The 22,325-nt window shown below is 47.6% G+C and overlaps 2 protein-coding genes across 5 annotated transcripts in view; one reads left to right on the forward strand and one right to left on the reverse strand.

The window, feature by feature from the left end:
- The window catches only part of DOCK2 (dedicator of cytokinesis 2), a 372,626-nt gene that overhangs the window by 148,679 nt on the left and 201,622 nt on the right, over positions 1-22,325 (reverse strand). The window lies entirely within an intron of this gene.
- INSYN2B (inhibitory synaptic factor family member 2B) overlaps positions 1-22,325 on the forward strand; it is a 100,983-nt gene that overhangs the window by 65,936 nt on the left and 12,722 nt on the right. The window contains exon 2 of the mRNA XM_070414434.1: positions 19,863-22,119. Within this exon, the coding sequence (XP_070270535.1) occupies positions 20,783-22,119 (1,337 nt within the window). The 5' untranslated portion in view covers positions 19,863-20,782. The remainder of the gene's footprint in view (positions 1-19,862; positions 22,120-22,325) is intronic.

The following is a 22,325-nucleotide window of genomic DNA, read 5'->3' on the forward strand; positions in this document are numbered from 1 at the left end:
TATTTATTAAGACTTGTTTTGTGGCCTAACATTCGATCTATCCTGGAGCGTATTCCTGTGCATTTGAGAAGAGTGTGTATTCTGCTGCTGTCGGACAGCAAGTTCTGTCCGTGTCTGTTAGGTCGATCTGCTCTAACGTGTTATTTATGTCCAGTCATGAGTCCATCTCGCAGTCAGTCACTTGTCTTTATGGGTAAAGACATCCAAGAGCGCCATCCAAGACCCGTGTACTTTGAGGAATTTCTTCCCCTCGCAGGTGGGGATTTATTTGTTTCTTCCTCTATTCATTCCAACCTTGGGCCATCACATAACTTGGGGATGACATTTAAAAGACCAAAGGTCCTGCTTTGAAAGTCAACTGTAAAACATAGAGCAGAGAGAAGCATATTCCTAGAACATCTACAAGGATGCCAATAGCACATGAGGAGTCAGAATTATATTTACAAATTGCACAAGAATCACGTGAGCTTGTGTACTTTGTTATTTTCCTCAGCTGTTAAAAATGTCTTAATAAATCGAGTTGCTGCCAAAGGACAAGCTATAAAAATAAAGCCTGGCTTAAATGAAAGGTGAAGCCATTAACATTTGTCCTGCAGCCTATAAGACTCTAATGAGTTCCCTTCCAGCATTAGTGAACTTGAACCTTAGCTGAAATGGGGCTGTAAAATCCATTGGGGGTTTCCCTTGTTTTGCTGTTCATTAAAAGCTTTTTCTGGGGGTGGCTTTATCTAAGTTGTTCCATCACAAGTTCTTAGATAAAAACAGAGCGACACCGAGGATGTAAACACAACACTTCAACAGAGGTTGGGAAGATTTTATAAAATGCAAAATGCTTCAACAGGAAGTGCCTGCATGAAAGATGTTTAGGGATGGGACAGGGCAATGGTAAGCGCTGAGGCTCTACTAGTATATAGGGTTTCTCCACTGCAGCTCCATTGACATGATGTAGACCGGACAACTCTTCACTTCAGGACTGTCCTCGGTATTGTAAGATGTTTAGCACATCCCTGGCCTATCTATCCACTAGATGCCAGTATCAACCTCCTCCCAGGTGTGACACCAGCGATGTTTCCAGACTTTCCTAAATGTCCCTGGGGGTCAAAATTGCCCCTGGAAGAGAATCACAGCTCTAGAGAAAGTGAGACCTGGTTCAGTTCCCTCTCCGCCATTTCCCAGCTGGGGGACCTTGAACAAAGATTTGACCTCACTGAGCCTTCATTTGTTCATGTGCAAAACAGGAATAATTGCACCTTCAATTGTACCGGGTTGTTTGTGAGGGTTGAATTAGGCGATATATGTAAAGCATTTATCTCGGCCGGCAAACAGTCTTCACTAAGTGGTAGTTACCATCATCATTAACCACTTTGGCTTTCTAAAACGTTCCAAGCAAACAAGCTGCAGACTAGCTCCTTCTCTGCACGAGCCCAATTATCAGGCACTTGGTCTGAACAGAGAGTAAACAGAGAAGCAGAAATGGCCAAAAACAATCTCCCTCCCGGAAATGCATTGTTAGCGCCTCCAGATGAAAGCAGGCTCTTCTCCTAAGGTTGGGCTTGTCGATTTGGCCCCGACACCTTAATTTGCACAGCCAATGCAAAACCAAGTTGCTCCTTGATAAGGGCAATACCATTTCATTAGTGACCAAACCCCTCAGTGGCCATCAGTTGTGGGTCCCCAATGCAATGCCGGCCACATCTTCTACTTTGCTTTGATTGGGGTTTCTGAACCCTCACATTTATAGCTGCACAACTTTCCATCTGCAGGACAGCGACGGACTGTAATCTCCGCAAAAAAAGTGGCTCTGCTCTGCTCCCGGCTGGGTTCAAGGACATTGACAAAGACATTGCCTAGCTCAGAGAAAGATTTGATAAATATTTACTGAATGATAGCATTTCCCTATAAAGAGCATTTGTGTTCTCAGCACCCTGAGCATGGCCCGTGTGCACATTTCCAGCAGGAGAGAGCTGGCTGGTGGTCTGTTCCTCAGCCTCAAATCCCTGGGAGTCTTTACAGAGCTGACTTAGGGCTGCTCCCAATTCTCTCTCAGGACAGCAGTGAGACCAGGAATATGTGCCCCTGGCAGGGTGATTTGGTGAAAAGACAGTGGGCTTTGGTGACTGGCTGATCCCAACTCTAACTTGCTAGGTATATGACCATGGACAAGTTCATTCACCATTTTCCAACTCGGTTTCCTCCTCTACTGGAAGTGGGGATAACAGAAGCAACCCTGATGGCTGTGATCATTGACATGAATGGTCATTGGGTGTCTGTTAGCTATTGAATGCTAGCCATTGGTACACACTGCCTTGAGTAATCCTTTGACTATCAAATGACTTAGCACTATTATCACCCTCATTTTACATACAAGGAAACAGCACAGCCTATATTTGATCGCAGAACTTTCTGACTATCCAAGGCCCCCTGCACAATGCTTGGTGTGTGGTAGACAATCAGTATTTATTGAATGACTTACTGAAGTAATGAAAAGGTGAAACTCAGGACTCCTTAATAATGCTCAGTGTAAGAAAGATGTCTTCATACTCATTAGCAATTAGCACCCTATCTACTTCCAAGGACTCGACACCCACTGAGATATTAAACTTAGTCTAAGAGGCAACATTTGTGGGTAAAGGGAATAGGGGCTTTCTGAAGGCAGCAGACATTTCAGTCATAGTTAGGTTCAAGAGACTTGATTTAGGAAACCACTTTGACTCTGCAAACGAGTGTTTAGATGTCTTCTTGTCAGAAAGTGAGAATTCCCTGGCTTCTATAGTAACATCCGAGTGATCTCATTTTGTTCAAGTCTGAACCACACAGAGGAGCCAAATCGCAGCCATGGTGGGCACGGCACACATGAGTGACTTGGACACCTGGATGTAGACACCACCGTTTTGCTAGTCACCTCCTTGGGACCCTGGACCACAGCCTATGACACAATGCATGTGTCCAATCCCTGCCCTACCTCTCTATTTCCATACACAGGGCCTGATGACACGTTACAACCCTGGGAGGGGTGGGCCTTCCCTGGCTTCTGCCCTGCATAGAGTCCGCTCCCAGGGTGGTCCTGCCTGGCCGCCTGGAGTGAGTTATGTTTAGGACCCAGCTTCACCCCAGTTCCCGCAGGAAGGAGAACCCAGAGGTGGCAAGGGGGCAGCTTTCTCAGATGTGCTTGGTATGCCCCCCACTCCATGTAAAATATTTAAAAATTTCAAATCCTTCACCAACAATTAAAATCTGGGATATTTAACACTAAATTCTGGCTGCTTCTGAAAAAGTCGCTGGCTGTAATAACACCGAATCTCATTTAATAATGAAGGCTGCGGCTGAGCAGCAACGCAGCAACGGCCCCCCTGATGGCATTTTTCTCTCTGCCAATCTTCCCAGCCTGCTTCGCCTGTGTTATCCTGAAGGCATTTGGGTTTGCAATCCTTACTAAACCCCCTATAAAAATAAAGGTAATAACGGTACCTTGTATTTACTGAACACTCTGTATGGCCTCAAATAATTCTGACCACAGTCCAGTGGGAGGGTTATGACCTGTATCTCTGTTTTGAAACTGAGTAACTGAGGCCCAGAGAGGTTCAGTTACTTGCTCAGGGTCACACAGCTGAAAAGTGGAAGAGCAGGGATTCAAACCTGCGTCTCCCTGGTTCCAGAGGCCGGTTCCTTCCCTAATACTGAACTGCTTTGGTTGAGGAGCAATTGTAATGGTACCCCTAGTCCCCTGCAGGCACTCCCACATGGAGATGGATCCTTGTTAGGAGTGATTTGGGGGTTAATAAGCCCACAAATGAGCTCCATAAGGTGATACTGATGGAAATTCCTATGTGGCTAATACAGTTACTGCTTGGTGAGCTGTGGCCACCCGCAGTGTTTGTATCAGACTGTCACTGCCCGTTTAACTGATGGGAGCCTTCTTAATTGACCATGGAGCCCTCACCAGGGCAGGAATCGATCGGGAGGTCTCCGAGCAGCTGTAAAAGGATGAGCTGAGGGGGCTCCTGAGGTCACTGCCATCCTAATGGCCCACAGTCCCTGCCAGCCTCTTGCCTCCTTATTCCCACAGGCCCTCCTGTGCCCACCTGCATCCCTCCCTCTCACTCCCATTACAGAGAAGCTGCCCAGAAGTGAGACCTTGGATGTGCTTTGAAGACACTGGTAGAAATCCCACAGACAGGTAGATGATATAAAGGGAACAAGTAGCTCTTTAAAAAATAAAACACATCTATGTACTTGGCAAGCCGGATGTGGAGAGGTGGAGGAACAACTTCCATTAAGGCTCAGAGGGAAGCCCTCCTCGGAGCCAAACAAAACCACTTCCCCAGGACCCAGACATTCAGGCCTCTCGCCAAAGACTCCATCAGCACATCTCTTTATCCCAAGAAATGTACAAATGATCCAGACTGCCCAGAGACCGTGTTACCTTCTCCGCCCCTCAACCCACGGGAGAATTTCATTGCCTCAGGGTGAAGTCCAAACTCCCCGACACACGGGATCTAGTCCCTGCAGACCTTTCTCCTTTTGGGGGAGCGAACACATGCCCAGACTAATGTGTTATGACTCCCCTGCACTCTTCCTGGTCCTTCCGTGTTTTTGCCATGATAGACAGCATAATCCCTGCAGGTCAAGATGCAGTCTCATTTGTATCATGGCCCCGTGGTAACCTTGCATAGCGAGCTGAGAACCAAATGGTTTGACTGCCTGGGCACCGGGTGGTCTTTCTCCTCTGAAGGGTGGTGTCTTAGATGGTATGGTGCACACCACCCATGGGCTAAACATGAGGAAAGGAGAGGACATCACTGTCCCCAGAGCCGCAGGCTTATAAGTCGGCCAAAAGATCTAAGCAAACATGGTGGTCACATCATAGCCCATGGCCAAGAGGATCCAGAAAACCCCTCCAAGTGGCCCTGGCAAACACTAGATGAAGCCATCAGTCTAGCTAACTCAGAATCTTGGTTTCCAAGTCAAGTCAACTCAAATTAATTTCCTTGCTCTACATCTTTCCCCTACTCACTCATCTATTACCAAGTTTACCAAAAGCATTTTTTTAATGTATCCAATTCACACCATCTTCACTATTACCACCTAGTCCAATCACGACAATTTCATACCTGAATGACTATAATAACCACCGCTCTGGTCACCCAATTTAACTTTTGTCCCATCCAAAACTCTTAATCATTCTGACGTTTTCAGAACCAACATAAAGATTTGTCATGGCCTTTGGGACCAACATTATGGCTCCAGTCCATCTCTTCAGTGGCCTTTACTTAGCTAGAACAGAGACCAAACACCCCTGGATCAGTGTGCACAGTATTCTTTTGCCTAGAACACCCTCTTTCCATGCCCATCCCTTCACCCAGGTAACGCTTACCATCCCTCCTGTACTTAAAGTTGAACTTCCTCAGAAAGTACTCTCCTTATCTCTGATGCAAACGCAATCTATTATTTTCTCTGAGGACTCCATTTTTCTCACAACACTTAGCGCATTTTATAATTACATACTTATTTGTGCGTTTATTTGCTTAATATTGATCTTTTCTACCCACAACTAAGTTCAATAATGAGCAGGACTTCTAATAAATTATTTGCTTTTTGTTGTTTATCAGTTTACTTGCATTCAATCCTAAAGTAGGTTTTATATGCATCTTGGTACTAGGAGGAAATACTTTTCAGTTTTTTTCACCACCAAGAGCCCTTTAGTTGCTTTTTCTGTCCCCACAGATTTGAGTATTGAAAGATAGTGGGTAGCAAACTCTATATATTAGGTCACAATTAACTTATTTTATCACTTTATTCATCATAGGCATGTATCACTATTAATCAAGCTTCTAATTAGTAGTAATGGACCAAGGAGACACATTCTTGACACAATTACAGCACAAAGAAACTTGACATTTACGTTTGCTTCATTTTCAGATGTTGAAAGTAGATGTTGTTTGACTAAGACATCCTTTGTGCCCTGCCTCCTGCCAGCCAGACTTCTCCAGATACTTGCCACTGGCCCCTGCCCTGCCACAATAACCAAGTTCTGGTGGAAGGAACAACTTTGATTTCCTTGTCTAGACTAGGCCCTCTGTTGAGTCTGTTGCTTCCTTCTTCACCTACTTGAACTCCTACGCATCCTAAAAAGCCGGGCTCAGGTGTTCCCTCCACTAGGAAGCATCTCCTGACTATAGCAACAGGTTAAAGACCCCGAAGGGAGATTTCCACCTGACCTTGCTTAGAGCTTGCCTCTTACCACCTTATCTGTAACGTGCCCATCTCATCCTTTAGACTTGAAGTTAATCCTAATGCCCAATACAATTTTTGGCACATGGTGGGTGACTAATAGAAGTATACTGAAAGGGAGGAAAAAAGGGGGGAGGAAAAAAGGAGGGAGGGAGGAAAAAAAAGAAAAAGAAAGATTGGGGTTTCTAGTGTTGGGGAAAAACAGGACATTTTGTGCGAATCCCATAACTTTGTGGAGAGAGATGACATAAAACAATCAATACCAATTAGTAGATGATTAGGGCATAGATGCCTTGATAACATTAATTAGGGCTATAAGTGTCCAAAGATTTTTTTTTCTGGGAAACATGAGATACAGAAAGTAAGGAATGAAAACTAGATTTAAACTAAAAGCACAATATGAACACTGGGGAGACCCATTTGTTAGACAGTCTTCCTGCATCGAGACAAGTGGGAAGGAACACAGTGAGCCTCACCTTTGACAGCAATATCTTCCCTGAACAAAATGATCTGCGGAGAGGCCCATCTGCAGGACATTAATATCAAACAAAAGCAATCCAAAGCCAAGGGCCTTCCCAGAACTGCCCCAAACCCGAGTCTCCAAGCGGCTGTGCACAGCCCAGACAAAAACTCATATTCTCCGTGACTGACCTTCAGCCCTGCTCGCCTCAGATCCTCTGAGGAGGACAAGACTGAAAGGCCAAGGCTCATTTCTGACACACGGGGACTTCAGTCATTGATTCCGGTGCTGACGTGGCATCATATTGCTAGGCAGGTGGTAGGCAGGCTCTCCCTCCATGGTCTCATTATCGCTGCCACCCTCGGGAAAAGCCGTGAGGACCAGCCCCGTTCACAGACAGTGGAAGAGGAGACTCAAGGCAAGGCGCCAGGCACTCCCAGAATCAAAAGCCCGTACTTTACCTAATGAGCCATACCATCTGGGCAAACTTGAAGTAAGGCAAGGCCGTGGCTCAATTTGGTTTAGTTCAGTGCAAAAGTCACTCTGTCATCATCCTTATTTGCCAACATTTATTGGGCTCCTACTAAATGCCTGGCAATATGTCTCATCCACACATCGGCCTTTGAGAGAGGTCCCTTTTACTTGCCATTTTGCATTTGATATATTAGGAAACCAAGGCGCAGAGAGCATACACCGTTCACCCAAACCAGACTTCAACCCAGGTCTATCTGACTTTACAGCCTGAGCTCTTACCCACTGGGGGCTATTGCTGAAACCAGCATTCCATCCCCTTTTGTTTCTTCCCTTTAGCCTCTGTGGTCGCTGTAATTTTCCATCTGGTCATCTCACTCGCTGCTTCATATAATTACAGGGATCAGCGAATGATGGCCTATGTCTCACCCACAAGCTGTGTAAATAAGGCTTATTGGAATAGCACTACGCACTATCTATGGCTACAGTGACAGAGCTGAATAGTTGTAACAGCAACCACATGGCCTGCAAAGCTGCAAATATTTACTATCTGACCCTGGAGGGAAGAAATAATTCTCCAACCCTTGATGCAACAGATAAGGCAACCACTATGCTAAAAGCTTAATTTTATTATCTTATATAACTGCTAGAAGCCCGGTGCACAAAATTCGTGCACAGGTAGGGTCCCAAGGTCTGGCTGGCAATCAGGGCCGATAGGGGCCTTCTGGCTACTGGTCAGGGCCTCCCTTTGCTCTGCGCCATCCCTTGGTGGTCAGCAAACATCATAGCGAGCAATCAAACTCCCGGTATCCAGATAGAACTCCCCAGGGGACAATTTGCATATTAGGCTTTTATATATATATAGATAATTGTATATGTGTGTATAGTGGTTACTCTTATCAATCCCAGTTTATCAATAAGGAAACCGAGTCTCAGAGAACTCAGAGCCAGTAAATGGTAGAGCCGGAACTTAAACCCAGGCAGTCGGGCTCCCCATAGACACTGATAGTATGATGCTAAGTGAGATATGGCCCTGCCCAAGAGGAGCCCAGGTGAGGAAGAGATACTGGCAGCCCAGTCGATGAGTGCCTGGGTGGAGAGTTGAGCAGGGCTGTGGGGTCTTGGGGGTTGCACACTTGCTTATGCTGGTGGCAACTGGGACACACAGGGAGGTTGGTGGCAGGTGAAAGTCACTTCTGACAAGGGGAATATTCCCCCAAATATGCTGAGAATTGCTTGGCCAAATAATTTCCTAATAGTCTTTATCTTGAATAATAATCTTAAAAAGCAATCTGGTTGTTCTACCCAGTCTGCCCCCTGATTTCTGAGTGTGTAGCCTTGTAGGGAGTGGTTTTTGTTAGAGTTGTTAAGCCAGATTCAAGGGAGAAAGGCTGGCCTCTTCCTCTGGGAGGCTGCTCCTACATGACACGGACTCAGGGACTAGGAGAGTGGCCTGGGATGCAGGGTCCTCTCTATGTTCCCTGACAGCACAGTGGACCTCTTCCGATGGCCCTGAGCAGGGGCCATCTGCACAAACATGAGCTTGAACAGGGAGCTCACACCTTCCCGGGCAAGTCTGCCACATGGTTGGATTACTTCAGTTTGAGTGAATTTATGTTTTTAGCTGAAACTCAATTTGTCTCCTCAAGGCATGCAACCATGGAGCTCTGGTTCTGTTTTCAGAAGCATCGCAGAACAATGCTACTCCGCACTGATGTTGTAGCGAAGTCTTCAAAGGGAACATCATGTTCCCCCCAACCATTTCCCTTTTCTGGGTTAAAGAGCTTGCATTCCTGCAACCATTTTTACTGTGATACTTTTCAAATGTCAACAGAATTCTCTTTTCTCTTAGAGTTTAGGACTGAAATTTGAGACTTGCTAACAAAGTCATAATGAATATACTTATAAGTTTTTCTTAAAACTAAAGTCTCTAGTGATGAAATAATATACTTCCCAGCACAAAGTAATGATTATGATGTCCCCTCTGGTTTCCCTTTTCACCATGGTTTACTAGGAAGCTCACATCAAGGTTTAGACTCAGTTTTCTCTTCTTTCCTAACTTTATTGTTTGCCTCCTATCTTCCATTAGTTACTATTGCCTTTGGTTTTATAGCATCTGCTTTTTATTGTAACTGTCTCATACATCCACTTCTATTTTATCAGTCCTCATACCCACTCTGTGCAGTCTCTGGATGAATGATAAATACTTGCATTTCACTGGTGAGAGTTTGAGTGGCACAACTGGTGAGTGATGGAAGTCTTTGCTGGTTCTCACACTTTGATAATAATTATGATGATGCCAAGAATAATGATACTAGTCATGATAAAAAGAGCCAACATTTACCAAGTGCCTCTGGCCTGACGGGTACCTTTCTGAATGCTATAAAGCATGACTGCACTTAAATCTTACAACTTATACAGTAATATTATTAGCTGCCTATTACAGATGAGGAAACCAAAACACAAAGAGGTAAAGTGCTTTAACCTACTTCATAAATTCAGAAAATGCCAGAGCCAGCTAGAAACCTAGGCTGTCTGTCTTCAAAATGTGTGCCCTCGTCCACCAGGCCATACTACCTAACGATCAAACCATGCAAGCTGCTCCGCATGGACTTCAAGGGTCCTGGTCCTGCAGGTAAAGAGAGCCATTCACGGCAACCCCGGACCTGTAAGGTCCTGGACCTCATCACAGGGAATGTTGATGTGGCTTTGGGGGGTGGCTCACTATTGCCCCCCACAGCAGTGGTGTCTGGCTCCCTCTCATCTGCCCGTCTGCTCTGGGTGCTCCCAATCCTGTGCCCAGTCCAGCAAGCCAGGCTCAAACAAACCACTGGGATGCAGTCATTGGCCCAGCAGGGATCATGGAGGGCAGCCAGGCTTGGCTTGAGACCATCTGTACAAAGGTCCATGTTCAAGCAAGGCAAGGTGGAGAGGGGGCATAGGGACAATGTCCGCGCCAGAAAACAGGAAGAAGGAAGGAAGCCAAGAGGTCTGCTGGCTGATCCTTACTATACCTATTACGTGCCAGATGCTTCATGACATAAGCCAAATAGTCTCATTCTAAAATGAGGAAACTGAGCTCACAGAGATCAGGTGACTTGTTCTAGGTCATTCAGCAAGTAGAGGTTCAAACATGGGAATAACTCTTCGTAGGAAAAGGGCCCCACCAAATAATTATAAGTATGTTGTTGCAGGAGATAGAATACCACCCCGACTCCTGGGGGCTGTGGTTAGGTAGGGTGTATGGGGAGAGGGCATGACCCCCAGTGGCTGGAGTTGGGGTGATGATGGGGCACTGTGGGCGCTCTAGGAGGAACCTCCTCTCAGCAGGAGAGGAAAAGGAATGCCCTGCCTCTCTCCAGGATCGGGGCAGGAAGAAGACTTGGGGAGTGCAGGTGGCTAGGTGAGGACCCCAGAGCCCTCAGATGGGGCTGCCCATCTTCGTGCCTTTCTCCATCTCTTACCCTGGAGCATGAGAAGGGGGCTGGAGCTGGGTGCAAGCTAGGCAGCTGCTTGAGATGTGCCACAACCCCTATAGGGACTTTCAAATCCTGGGATGTTGCCCTGTCTCTGTGTGACCCGGGCCCCAATGCATAGTGGTAATCATGGTAAAACAGAACAGTGGCAACCCCTATTTAGTGAGCACCTACTATGTGCCACATGTGATACTGGCTGGGCACACCATTTGCTGGTCCGAGAAATGAGGGATGGGCTCATGAGCAGCCCTGGAGCCCTGCGCCCCTAAAAACTGTCGGCCTCCCCTGAGCTCTCAGTGCATCTGTGATTAGATCAGACCATCAGCTTCCCCCTGCTCTGCTCCTTGTGAAAAGTCTGCAGTGCAGGCAGGGATCCAGAAGCGGAAGCCTTCGCCGCAGCTGCCTGCCAATGCTGTGCGGCACCGAGGTGGATGGAACACTGCGGAGCCCAGGACTTGACAGTTGTCCCTGGCGGGTGTGATGGGTGCGTCGCTGTGGGCGCTTCTGCTGGCCCTCACCCCAGGCACCGCTGATGGGCACTGGCCTCCCTCCAGGCCCCATGGAAGCTCCTGACCTAATAAAATTTTGAGGTGCTTTTGGTCCTGCCAGACCACGCTCATCTTGGGCACATCTTCCCCTCCCCCCTACAGTTTCCTCATCTGCAACATGGGAGCCATAAGGCCTGGTCCTGACGGACTTGGTGTGAGGCCAACACGGGCCGGCGAGCCTGAGACGCTTGGGAGGCCTTGGCAGTGCTTTTAATGAGCAGAGGGTCCCAGGAGTCATTTTTCTTTTGAGTATAAGTTCTAGTATTTTAATCAACCACATGTGTCTGATTGGATTACACGGGAGCATAGATTTCCTCAGAGTGGGAAGATTTTCCAATTTTATTCATAACAGCTTCGGCGGCAGGGTGATGTTACCAAGTGCAAACTCCGACTAATTAAGAGGGGAAACAGAGATCCCAGGTGCCCCAAACCAAAGAACAGATGCTCAGATGGAGTTCCCCGCCTTCTTCCCCTGCAACTGGGTCCTCCCCTCATTGAGATGGGAAGTGTCATCACCTTGATGTTGAAAAGGAGCCTAGCAGAGTTCTGGGCCAACTCAGCGCCCCACTAGTGCACCCGTGTCCAGCCATGCAAATCCCCACCCCCCGAGCTTCTTGCTGGCTTTTCTGACTTGAGCTGATTGGGCGGGGGTTAGACAATCACTGCTGTGTCCCCACTGCCATTGGACACACTGTTATTCCTTTGATGTCAAATCCAAAAGGCTCTTTTCCATGTCTGAGCAGGCAGCTCCCCTAGCGTCTGACCCCAGGAAGAGGAAATCAGATGCTTTAAAAGTCTAAGGAGTACAACCTAAAACATGGGAAGAAAATGTGCCTAGTGATGTAGTGAGTAGGAATGCAGGGAGAGACACCAGAAAAGCCACCTGGAAGGAATCCACAGAGCCGCGTCCAATACAGAGCTCCCTCGTCCACTGCTTCTCCTCTAGGAGAAAAAGCTGGGCCAGCTGGTCAGCCATTGCATCTGACGGTGGTAACGCTTTCACCCGGGAGAGAGCAAGCTGGAGGTGACCTTTCAGAAGTAGCGACAGGAACATCCAGTGCCTCTGGCCCGGAACGTGTGACCCAGAGAACTGTCCCTGCAGGGCAAGTCCCCTGAGGTTTGTAGGAGAGGCAAATCCAAGAGATACTGTGTTCCCATCTTGACACTGAACAGCTAAAGGCATGAATCACTGACCCAGAAGAGCTTTCTAAAGACACAGAGAGATGAAGAAGGCAAGAGAGGGGGCCGAGAGGAAGAAAAGAAAGGGAGAAGGGGACGAGGATGCAGAGGCAGGGGTGTGACAACGCGGGACAAGGGAGGCGGCAGGGTGAAGAGCTGGGGAGGAGGTGGAGAATTGAATCAGGAGGAGGCAAAGTACAGGAGAAAACAGGACAGGGGGAGAAGCTGGGGGAGAAGGAGGGGGAGACGGGAGCGGGAAATAGAGGAGAGAGGAGAGAGAGGGAGAGCCGAGGGCGAAGGCTTCAGGGGGATTTGTAGCAGCTCCACTCTGAAGCTAGGCTGCGGGTTCAGTGCTTATTATGTTTACCACACTCTCCTCTATGCTGATTTTCATGCCTGAAATATTTTATGATTTTTTTTTAATAAAAGGAAGAGGAGAAGAATGAGATTGCGAATGAAGAGGAGCTTGAGGAATAATATCCTCCCTGGGTTTTTGACAAATGCAATCAGAGGGCTAGAGTGGTAGGAAGGAAGGAAATAGCGTTGGTGGCCTGCCCTCCACGTGAGGCCTCCGGGAGCAGGAAGCCAGTTTCTCCCTGAGGTCTGGTTCTAAAGGAGGCGCCTGCCCCTGAACCAGGTGGAGGCCATGGTCCCTCCACCATCACTGCTGCCCTGGAGGACAGAGGCCTTCAATGCAGCATCATGTTCCACTACTGTCTGCAAACTCAGTGGGTCGCCTGAGAGTTCAGCAATATTCCCTGAGCTCCTGCCCTGCCGGAGACCGTGCTGGGGGCAGGGGTACGAGACAGCGTCCCTGTTCTTGAGGACCTTATAGGTAAAGGAGAGCTCAGAGCCTCCATTTCCCCGTCTGTAGAATGAGAGGGCTTGTCTCAGTGGCTTTCAAACCGAGCCTGCTTGGAGCCCTGGGGTTCCAGGGTATGGCTCAGAGTGACCGGGAGTGCACAGCTTCCCGTGTTTTCTAGAACAGCTCGGCTTTATTCTGTCCCAGATATTAGGATGGGGAACAAGCTTGGATTTAGAAATAAGATTCCACTGCTAAAGGAGAACTGAAAACCACTGAATGGGACATCCCCCAAGGTGGAAAGTTTCAAAGTTCTCTGTTCTATTTCTAAGGTTGTATGATTCCTTGAAGACTCTATGAGAATTCATTCCCTCATTATTTCAACAAATGCTTACTGAGGTTCCTCAAAAAATGGTATGGAGACAGCCAATCAACAAATAAACCAACAAGCTAACAGAACAGAGGGCCATGGGAGGGAGAGGAGGCTGGGGAGGGCCTCCTGGAGGCGGCATCCTTGGAGCTGCAGCTTCCCGGGTGAGGAGACCAGCCTTGGAAAGGGGCAGAGCAGTACAGACAAAAGGAACAGCCAGCAAGGAGGACAGATGACAAGAATGAATGGGGCATGTCCAGGGTCGGGGACCAGGTCAGAGAAGGGAAGGGGAAAGTGGCAGGAGATGAGATGGATGGGGTGGCGGGCAAGGCCAGGTGATGCAGGGTCTTGCAGATTTTGTCAAGACTTTGGATTTTAATTTAAATACAATGGGGTGCTTTTGGAGGGTTTAAGAGAGGGGCCTGGCATGATCTGATGAAATTTTATAAAGATCACTCTGGCTGCCATGTGGAGGGTGCATGGCAAAGCCGACAAGGCTGGAGACCTCGCTTTTGGTGGCACAAATGAGAGATGATGGAGACTTGTCTACAAATAGCAGAAACTGAGAAGAGGAGAAACATGGCTTTTTTAAAACTGAGATTTCATGATCGCTGTATCTTTCTAGGCTCCAAATATATGAGTTTTGATTCTTATCGTTTAGTGCCTAATTCTGCCTCCAAGTCAAACCCACGCTTAGTAATTCCAGGAGGCAAAAAGACAGCCAGTTCCCGGTGGCTTCTTGACCATTTGGGGGAAAGTACAGATTCACACAGAGCCCCCCCGCTACCCAAATTTTATCAGCTCCTCTGCTCCTTATTGAGAAAGCTGCTGAGGCAACTTGCAAATTAAAAAGACAAAATCTTGGACCATGGACATGAACTCTTTGATTTCAGATGGGTAGGCAGGGATGATGCTCGCCAGCATCTGCCTACCAAGCAGCTGAATACAGATGGAAGTGAAGAGAACTTTGATGTGAAGAACCACAAGACCCAGGAGTAAGCGATCAGTAGTTATTTTTATGGTGCCTCCTACAAACTTATACTGTGGAAGATATATAAGTATAAGACATATTCCTACCCTTTGAGAATGCAGCCTCAAAAGAGAGAGAGAGAGAGAGAGAGAGAGAGAGACATAAAAAAGAACGCATCCTCTAGCTGGGGAAACATGAGCAACACATTCAATGGTTAGACATCTGTCTGGCTAAATCCTGGGGAGACATCTGATGGGCCAAATGGAGTGGGGAACTCGGGGTCTCCACTGGAGCCCCAAGCCTGGCACCAGGGTTTGGGTTCCAGTCTCACCTCTGTGACTCACGACAGGCCACCTAACTCTTCTGCAGCTGATTCTGCTTCTTTAAAACCGGGTAAAGCTTCCCAGCTTGCTTAGTAGGGATTACAAGGAATTTGAAAATGCTTCGTACGTTGTAAAGTGTGATATAAATAGGCAGGGTTATTATTACTGACTTGAAGTACAGAAGGAGAAAGGAGATAGCAAGGTGTCAGCAAATAGAGCTTTCCCTGAAAAACAAAAACCTAATCAGGTTTCTCCTGCTCAGAAACCATTGCCCAAAGCAGGGGTTGGCGAGCTGTGCCTGCCCCCACCCACAGGCCAGATCTGGTCTGGTGCCTGTTTTATAGATGAAGTTTTATTAGAATACAGTCACAGCCATTTGTTGTCATATTGTCTGTGGCTGCGTTCTTGCCACACACCGAGTTGAATAGTTGTGACAGAGACTGTAAGTCCAGAAAAGCTGAAAATATTTACTATCTGGCCCTTTAGAGAAAAAAATTGCTGACTCCTGGAGTAAAGGCTAAAGCGTAAATCCCATTTAAAATGTAAGTGCCACTGATGCTTGAAGCTGGATCTGAACACATGAGATGAATCATGTAGCTTCCTCCATCCGCGCCATCCCCTACTCTGTACAGCATTATGCACCACCTCCCAGGTACTGGTTCTATTTGAGGTGGCTCTTCAAGGCCCCTTCTTAGTGCTGCAATAGGACTCAGGTCTTATTCATTTCTGGCATCTCCACCATGTTTATCACAGTCCCAGGTCATAGCGGCTTCTCAATATGGTTTCACCAAACTCAATGAGTCATGGACATAACTAAATGACAGACATATTTCATTCATCCTAGAGACCTAGTGATTGTATATCTTTGAAAGAGAAAGTAAGTTGGAAATGAATTAATTTGTCATTTAATAATTAGTTACACAAATATTTATTCCATGCCAACTATGCAACTATTCCATGCTATAGAAGCTAAGGCAAATAGGTAATAGGGGATTATATTCATTTCTTTGACAAGAGTTCACTTAACACGGGCTCTGTATCAAGATGGGTGTAAGGGCCAGGGGTTCAGAGTGGACTGTGACTGGTGTCTACCCTCAGGAGCTTGCAGTCTAGTTGAGGAGGCTGAAGGTCAGCAGATAATCACTGTACAGGGAGGTAAGCGCAATGTCAATGTGGTACATGAAGTATGGACAGGCAGGGAGAAGGGCAGGATTCCTGGGAATGCCATCCTGGAACACTGCATTCTGAAAATGTACCCACAGTTTACTCTCCAGAGGGAACGTGCAAGGAGCAGATAATTCTCATGAGTATCTCATGGTCCCCATTGGGTTCTATCTGATGAGTTGACATGGACCAGACCAGCCATGTTATGTAGATGATCTGATTTGATTCTCACAACAACTCTGTGTGGTTTTACAAAGGCCAAGGCACTTGTTCCAGGCCAACAGTCAGGAAGTGGAAGATGCTAGTCAAGGCAAACATAGGCTAACACCTATGCACTCAATCTTTCACTGTAGAGCCTAAAAGTCACAGCAGAGAGCTGAGAGTCTATTCCAGAGAAAGTCCAAAGTTTATGCCCTACAGAGATAGTGCTAAATGTTTTGGTAGCTACCAAATGAACACAATTTCATGAGAACCATCCAACGTGGACCACGCATAGTTCATGGTTGGAACATAAACAGTCACTGGTGTTCAATAAGTCAATAATCAAGGGAGGAGAGAATAAAATGTCACAGCAATAACAATAAAAAGATCAGCAATAACTCTCAGCCATGGTGTTCAACGGACTGCCACAACCACCTCCGGGGAGCGATTCTGGACTCTGGCCAGGATGTTAATTAAGCCCTAACCACCAAGGCCCAGGGAACCCCCTATCAATTAGTGGTGAGCTGGGAGCCTGTGAGACCTGAGGCCTATAAAAGGCTATTCCCTTTAGCCAGGTGTACTCCCCAGAACACGTCTGTGCAAAGGTCCTGGTGGGCAGTGGGCAGAAGAATTGGAATATAAATATGAAACTTTTTAAGTGAAAATTGTTATATTTACTATGCTTCCTAGGTTATGTCTAAGACACAAGAGTTTCCACATTCGCTTAATTGTTCAAATGATCACGTTTAACTTTTCATTCTTTAGGCATACCAAAGGTAGTGTAAAACCAATACATATATAGAAAAATGCCAAATTTTAAATAAATTGCATAATAAGAAATTGTTCTCCCATTTTATCGGCAATGATGAAAAAAAGTCGTCAGAAAATGACCAAACACAGTGACAAAGAGGCTCTGGTAAAAAGGTGTCTCATGCAGTAATAGTGGGGTTACACATTAGTAGAACTTTCTGGAAGGAAAAGCGATAATATCAACAAAGTGTAAAGTGTAAGGGTACTTTAACCCACTAATTCTTCTTCTAGGAATTTACTCCAAGGTTCACAAAAAAAAAAAAAAGTTATTTACAGGATTATTCATAATATCAAATATCTGGAAACAACCTAATATCCACAAAAGGAAAGCATTTTAAAAAATCATGGTATAACTAGACAACAGAGTCTGGTTCGCCTACTTAAAAGGAGGGTGTGAATCTATTAGCCATAATATAAAACGTTCTCCATGCTGTTCAGTTTTTTTAAAGGCTTCCCATGAGCCTGCATGGGTGTGCAATGTGCGTATCTGGTGACCTGAATCGCATGCATACAGAGTGGCTCTTTATGGATGGTGAGATTTCAGATGATTTTTTTTCTTCCTTTTTTGTTAATCTTCATTATTTGAATGTTTGCAATGCACATGTAATATCTTTAAAAATAGAAAACCAACTGTTTTTGAAGCTCAAAAGAAAACACCTCAAGGATACATAAGTTCCTGGAGAAAAAGCAGGGCTAAAACCAGAATAATGGCTGACTTTCAGAAGGAAAGTGGGGAGGGACTTTGAAACCTGCCTGACAGCTTTGCACTAGAAGTCCCTTTCCAGGCCTGGAGGAGGCAGGAAGTGCAGTGGTCAGGAGCCTGGGCACAGGGTCATTCCTCGAGTTCAAATGTCAGCTCTGGCACTTACCAGGTGAATGACTTGGGGCAAATTACTTAACCTCCTGTGCCTCAGTTTCCTGATTTATAAAAAGAGATGCTGATAGTACCTGCCTCTGTGATTGTCACAAGGATTAATGAAGAAAGTAAATGAAAAACAGCTATCACAATGCCTAGGACATAACCAATGTTCACTAAACATTAGCTTATGAAAACCAGCTTCAGACCACTGTAGTCGAAGTGAGTTAACTTTACCAGAACAAAACACTAATGAACAGGAGGACAATTACCTAAATAAATCCACAAAAGTAGACAAATAAATATCTAGGCTCTGCAGCACAAGAGGAGTAGCAGGGCCTCATGACAAGCTGACAAGTCATTTGCATTAGAGATGGATCCTGTTCTCTTTCAGGCCCGGCCACTCACTGTCCCACCTCGCTGGGTTAGTTGGTCCTTCTCAAGGGACCCGGGAGCAGGGAAAGCTGAAATTGCCCTGGTCATTACCTAGTAATCCCTGGAGAAAGAAGAAGACTCTAAGGCTGAGAACCATAGACAGAATGTGCGCTATTTTATGACATTCATTTTCCTTTAAAAACCTTTGGTCAACCCAGGCATGCTTCCAACTTGTCTGACCCCAGTATGATCCCTTGAACTTGTAGCGAGTAGGTTCACTGTGCCATGTAGAAGATGGTCCCTTGCATCTCTCTCTAGGCCTGCAGGGGCCTTCCACCTCATTTCTCAAATCACTGATATCATCTGTCTGCACTCAGGGCAGATCCCAAGGGGACAAAGTCATCAACTCATAGCTAAGAACCCAAGCTTTGGAGTCGCAGATATCTGGGTTCATATTTCAGTTCCTCCACTGAGTACTTATTCTCTCTGAGCCTCAGTTTCCCCATCAGTTCAATAAGAATCCTGACACCTGAAAGGTTTTGTTGTAAGGATTAAGTGAGATAATGCAATAATGAAAAGGCAATGAAGTGTAGAGTTTAAGAGCCCAGACTGGGGTACCAGACTGTACAAGTTCAGATCTTGACTCTACGACTAGCTGCATGTCCTTGGGCAAATTACTTAACCTTTCTGGGCCTCAGTTTCTCCAACTGTAAAAGGGGGATGATGACAGATAATGATAGTTTCCACCTCTATAGGGTAGGGAATGAATGAGTTCCAGCTTAGAGCAGCACCGGGCACATTAGTGAGTTCTCAGTAAATGAGTTGTTATGATTAATGCATGGAAAGCCCTCAGCACGGTAAAAATAAGTGTTCAATAAATGGCAACTGTTATTGTTACAAGGCACACTTCCCAAAGAGAATTTTATGCACATTTATCTCCTGGAAAGCAATTTAAAAAATGAAGACATTAGGGAAGATCTTGTCCCCAAGTAAATGCTATAGTCATAGCAGAGAGAGCTCACTGTCCTGTCGCCCTGGCAGGGGATCCTAGCACCCCGGTGCCCGGGTTCTCCTTTGCTTCCAAAGCACCTTCACCCAGCCATCCACTCTATGAACACACACCCATGAAGCACCCACAATGAGCCCAAGGGGGGCTGGGAATACCCAAGAGGGCTCTGGCCCTGCCATCCTGGAGCTTACAGGGGAGCAGCACATCAAATAAATACGCACATCAAATGATTACACACAAATGATTATTTAAGGACAGCTGCAATAGGTGTTATGAAGTATGTGATGGGAAGGTGTAATGGTCTAGCACTGGAGTTATACGTGAGGGAGGAGTCATTGGGAAGGCTCCCCGAGGAAGTAACATTTAAGCTGGGACTTCAGGGATAAATAGGAGTTGGCTGGTGATGCCCAGGAGTGAAGGAAGAAATGACCCGGGCAGATGGGCATTTAGTGCCGAGGCCCTGCAGCCACAAGGTGACAGGGGAATAAAAGGAAGGACAGCGTGACTGACTTGCTCCTAGACCCTCCATTCAGCAGCACCTGCTGGGTGGGTGGAATTTGGAGAGAATCCCAGGTCCTCAGGAACTGCATTCTCAGTTGTTGTCTCTTCCCTTTCAGACTCTCCTTGCCAGCTGGCAACGACAGCCAAGCCTCAGACCCCCAGTCCCCGGGGCCAAGGGCCAGTCTTTCTCAGCTGAGATTCCCAGAGGCTACAGCCACGGATCACTTGCCCACCTATGAACTTGAGCCGCGTGTGAACCACAACAGGGACTCTGCGCTCTGCATGGCTTCAGATGCCTCACACCTGTCCTGGTCACACCCCACCGGGTTTCGTGAGGCTGTTTAGGAAGATACGTGTCCCAGGCTGCAGGAAAGGGGCAGAGTATGAAAGGACACAATGGCTCTGAGGGTGGGATCTGTGATTGACAGAAATGGGGCAGCTCCCTTAGGAGCATCATGGGTCATCAAAGAAGCTGACCCCCAGGCCCCTGATTTCGCCGCCTGCTTACATGCCCGGGCCAGAAGATGTGTGTAAGTGCCCCGTAGTTTTATACTGGAAACGGATGCTCCGGGAAGGGAAGCCGCCTGTTCCAGACATAGCAGGTCTCCTTTGGAATTCACACATCGGGAGTCTGGCGCTATCCCCTAAATGGTACTTTTGTTGTCTTTTTGTTCAAGGCGGCAAGCTTTTCCCAGGATCGGAGCCGCCTGCCAGCCTCTCTTTGATAAACAGCCCACCAGCTCTCTTGGTAGATCGGATGTTTATTAATTAGCCTAACTCATTGTTTATCTAAGTGGCAATTATCGCCGCAATGAAATAATATTGTAACTGCAGGGGAAGCATTGCGGATAGCTCCCGGGTGGAAGCCACAGGCTGGGGATGGCCCACACGGCCTCCTCGGCGCCGAGGAAAGGGCCGCTCCATCTCGGCTGGCAGGTGTCTGTGTCTGAGATGCCAGCACAGAAGGCTGCTCCCAAGACCTAAGGACATGTGCCCAGGACACGTGTACGGTCCCAATCCTGCCAACTGAGGCTCAATGGCCCAGCAAAATACGAAAATGCGCCCGGTGCTTCTGAAGCGGAACAGCCTGGAGTCGGTGGCGTTGGCGAAGCAGCCGCACCACCGCCGCAGCAAGTCTCAGCAGGTGCGGTTCAAGGAAGATGGGACCGGCAAGCCCCCGCCCGGCCTTGCTGGGGTCGACGTCCACACGACCGAGGACCCGGCTGTGATGGGCAAGACCCAAGCCCCCAGACACCACCCCCTCCCCGCCTACTCCCTCTCCTTCCCCAGGTCCCAGAAGGCAGGGGGCCTCCGGAACATGGCGATCCAAACCTCCCCCAGTCTCAGGAAGCATTTCCCGATCTTCAAGAGGAAGAGACTCATAGCCAGTAAGTCCCTGGTGGAAATGCCAGCAGCATTCCAAAGTGCCATCCAGGTCAACGGCAACCTCTCGGAACAGGACGCGGTGGCTTCCGACCTCGCCTGCTTGCGGCTGGCTCAGCATCTGGAGGACGGGCCTCGAAGGGTCCAGGTGTCCCACCCGTTTCTCCCTCGAATGTCCAAGATGCAGAGCAACGGGCCGGTGAGCATATGCCTGGAAGCAGGACCTGGGAGAGCCTCGGAGAAAGCAACCGCTGCCATTCAGGTCCCAGAGGATATCTATCACAGCCCGGCCTGGGCGACTGGGGAGCCCGCTCTCAGCCAAGACAGGTCCGCGGAGATAAGCAACTCCGTCCACCCATTGGTGGACCTGTGTCCGGGTGATGGACGAAGAGTGCTGCCGTCAGATTCAGAGAGACCCCTCTCCTGCTTGAACGCCACCAGCGGTGCCAACCCCATGCCAGGCACAGGGAAACTTAAACCTGAATTGCTTTTGCCCAAAGACAACTCTGGTGACACAGACTTTGGCCCACTGTCATCGCTGTCAAAGGAAGCGTGTGTCCCCTCGCCTCCACGGACTCACGGCTCCCCCTTGCCAGGCTCCCACGGACAGCAAGCCCATCCAGGAGGGGCTTTGGACTGTTCGTCATCGAGCAGCCATCACCAGGACCCGCCGCCACCCAAACCTAACCACCCATCCAGACCTGCCCCTGCGTGTCAGGAGCGGACCGCAAGGAACCCCACCCAGTCGGACACGCTGGAGTTTCGAAACTGTCCAGGAAACGATCACCTCCCGTCCTCTCGTCCAAGGAGGGAGACCAAACTTCAGAGCAACAGGGAGCTTAACCAGATCCACCTGGCCCGGGGCGAGCTCTGCGACCTCCAAGGCCGGCTGCAGTCCGTGGAGGAGTCCCTGCACTCGAACCAAGAGAAAATTAAAGTCCTTCTGAATGTAATTCAAGACTTGGAGAAAGCTCGGGCTCTCACAGAAGGGTAAGGTGATTTGTTTTTTATATTAAAAACTACTGGGTCAAGTCGTTTGCCAGGAGAGGAGCAGACAGAGCACATTGGTTTCCATTAGTAAAATGTCTCCAAAATGTTGGCATCTCAGTTGTTTCCCCAAATTGTAAGCAATGGCCTCCCTTAACTCCAACTGGGCTTCATTCAATTCTAGGCTTTGGTGGATTTCCACGGCTATT

The sequence above is a fragment of the Myotis yumanensis genome, unplaced genomic scaffold, assembly GCF_028538775.1.
Source record: "Myotis yumanensis isolate MYYU_CA2020_CCGP unplaced genomic scaffold, mMyoYum1.0.hap1 SCAF_5, whole genome shotgun sequence".
NCBI classification, from domain to species: domain Eukaryota; kingdom Metazoa; phylum Chordata; class Mammalia; order Chiroptera; family Vespertilionidae; genus Myotis; species Myotis yumanensis.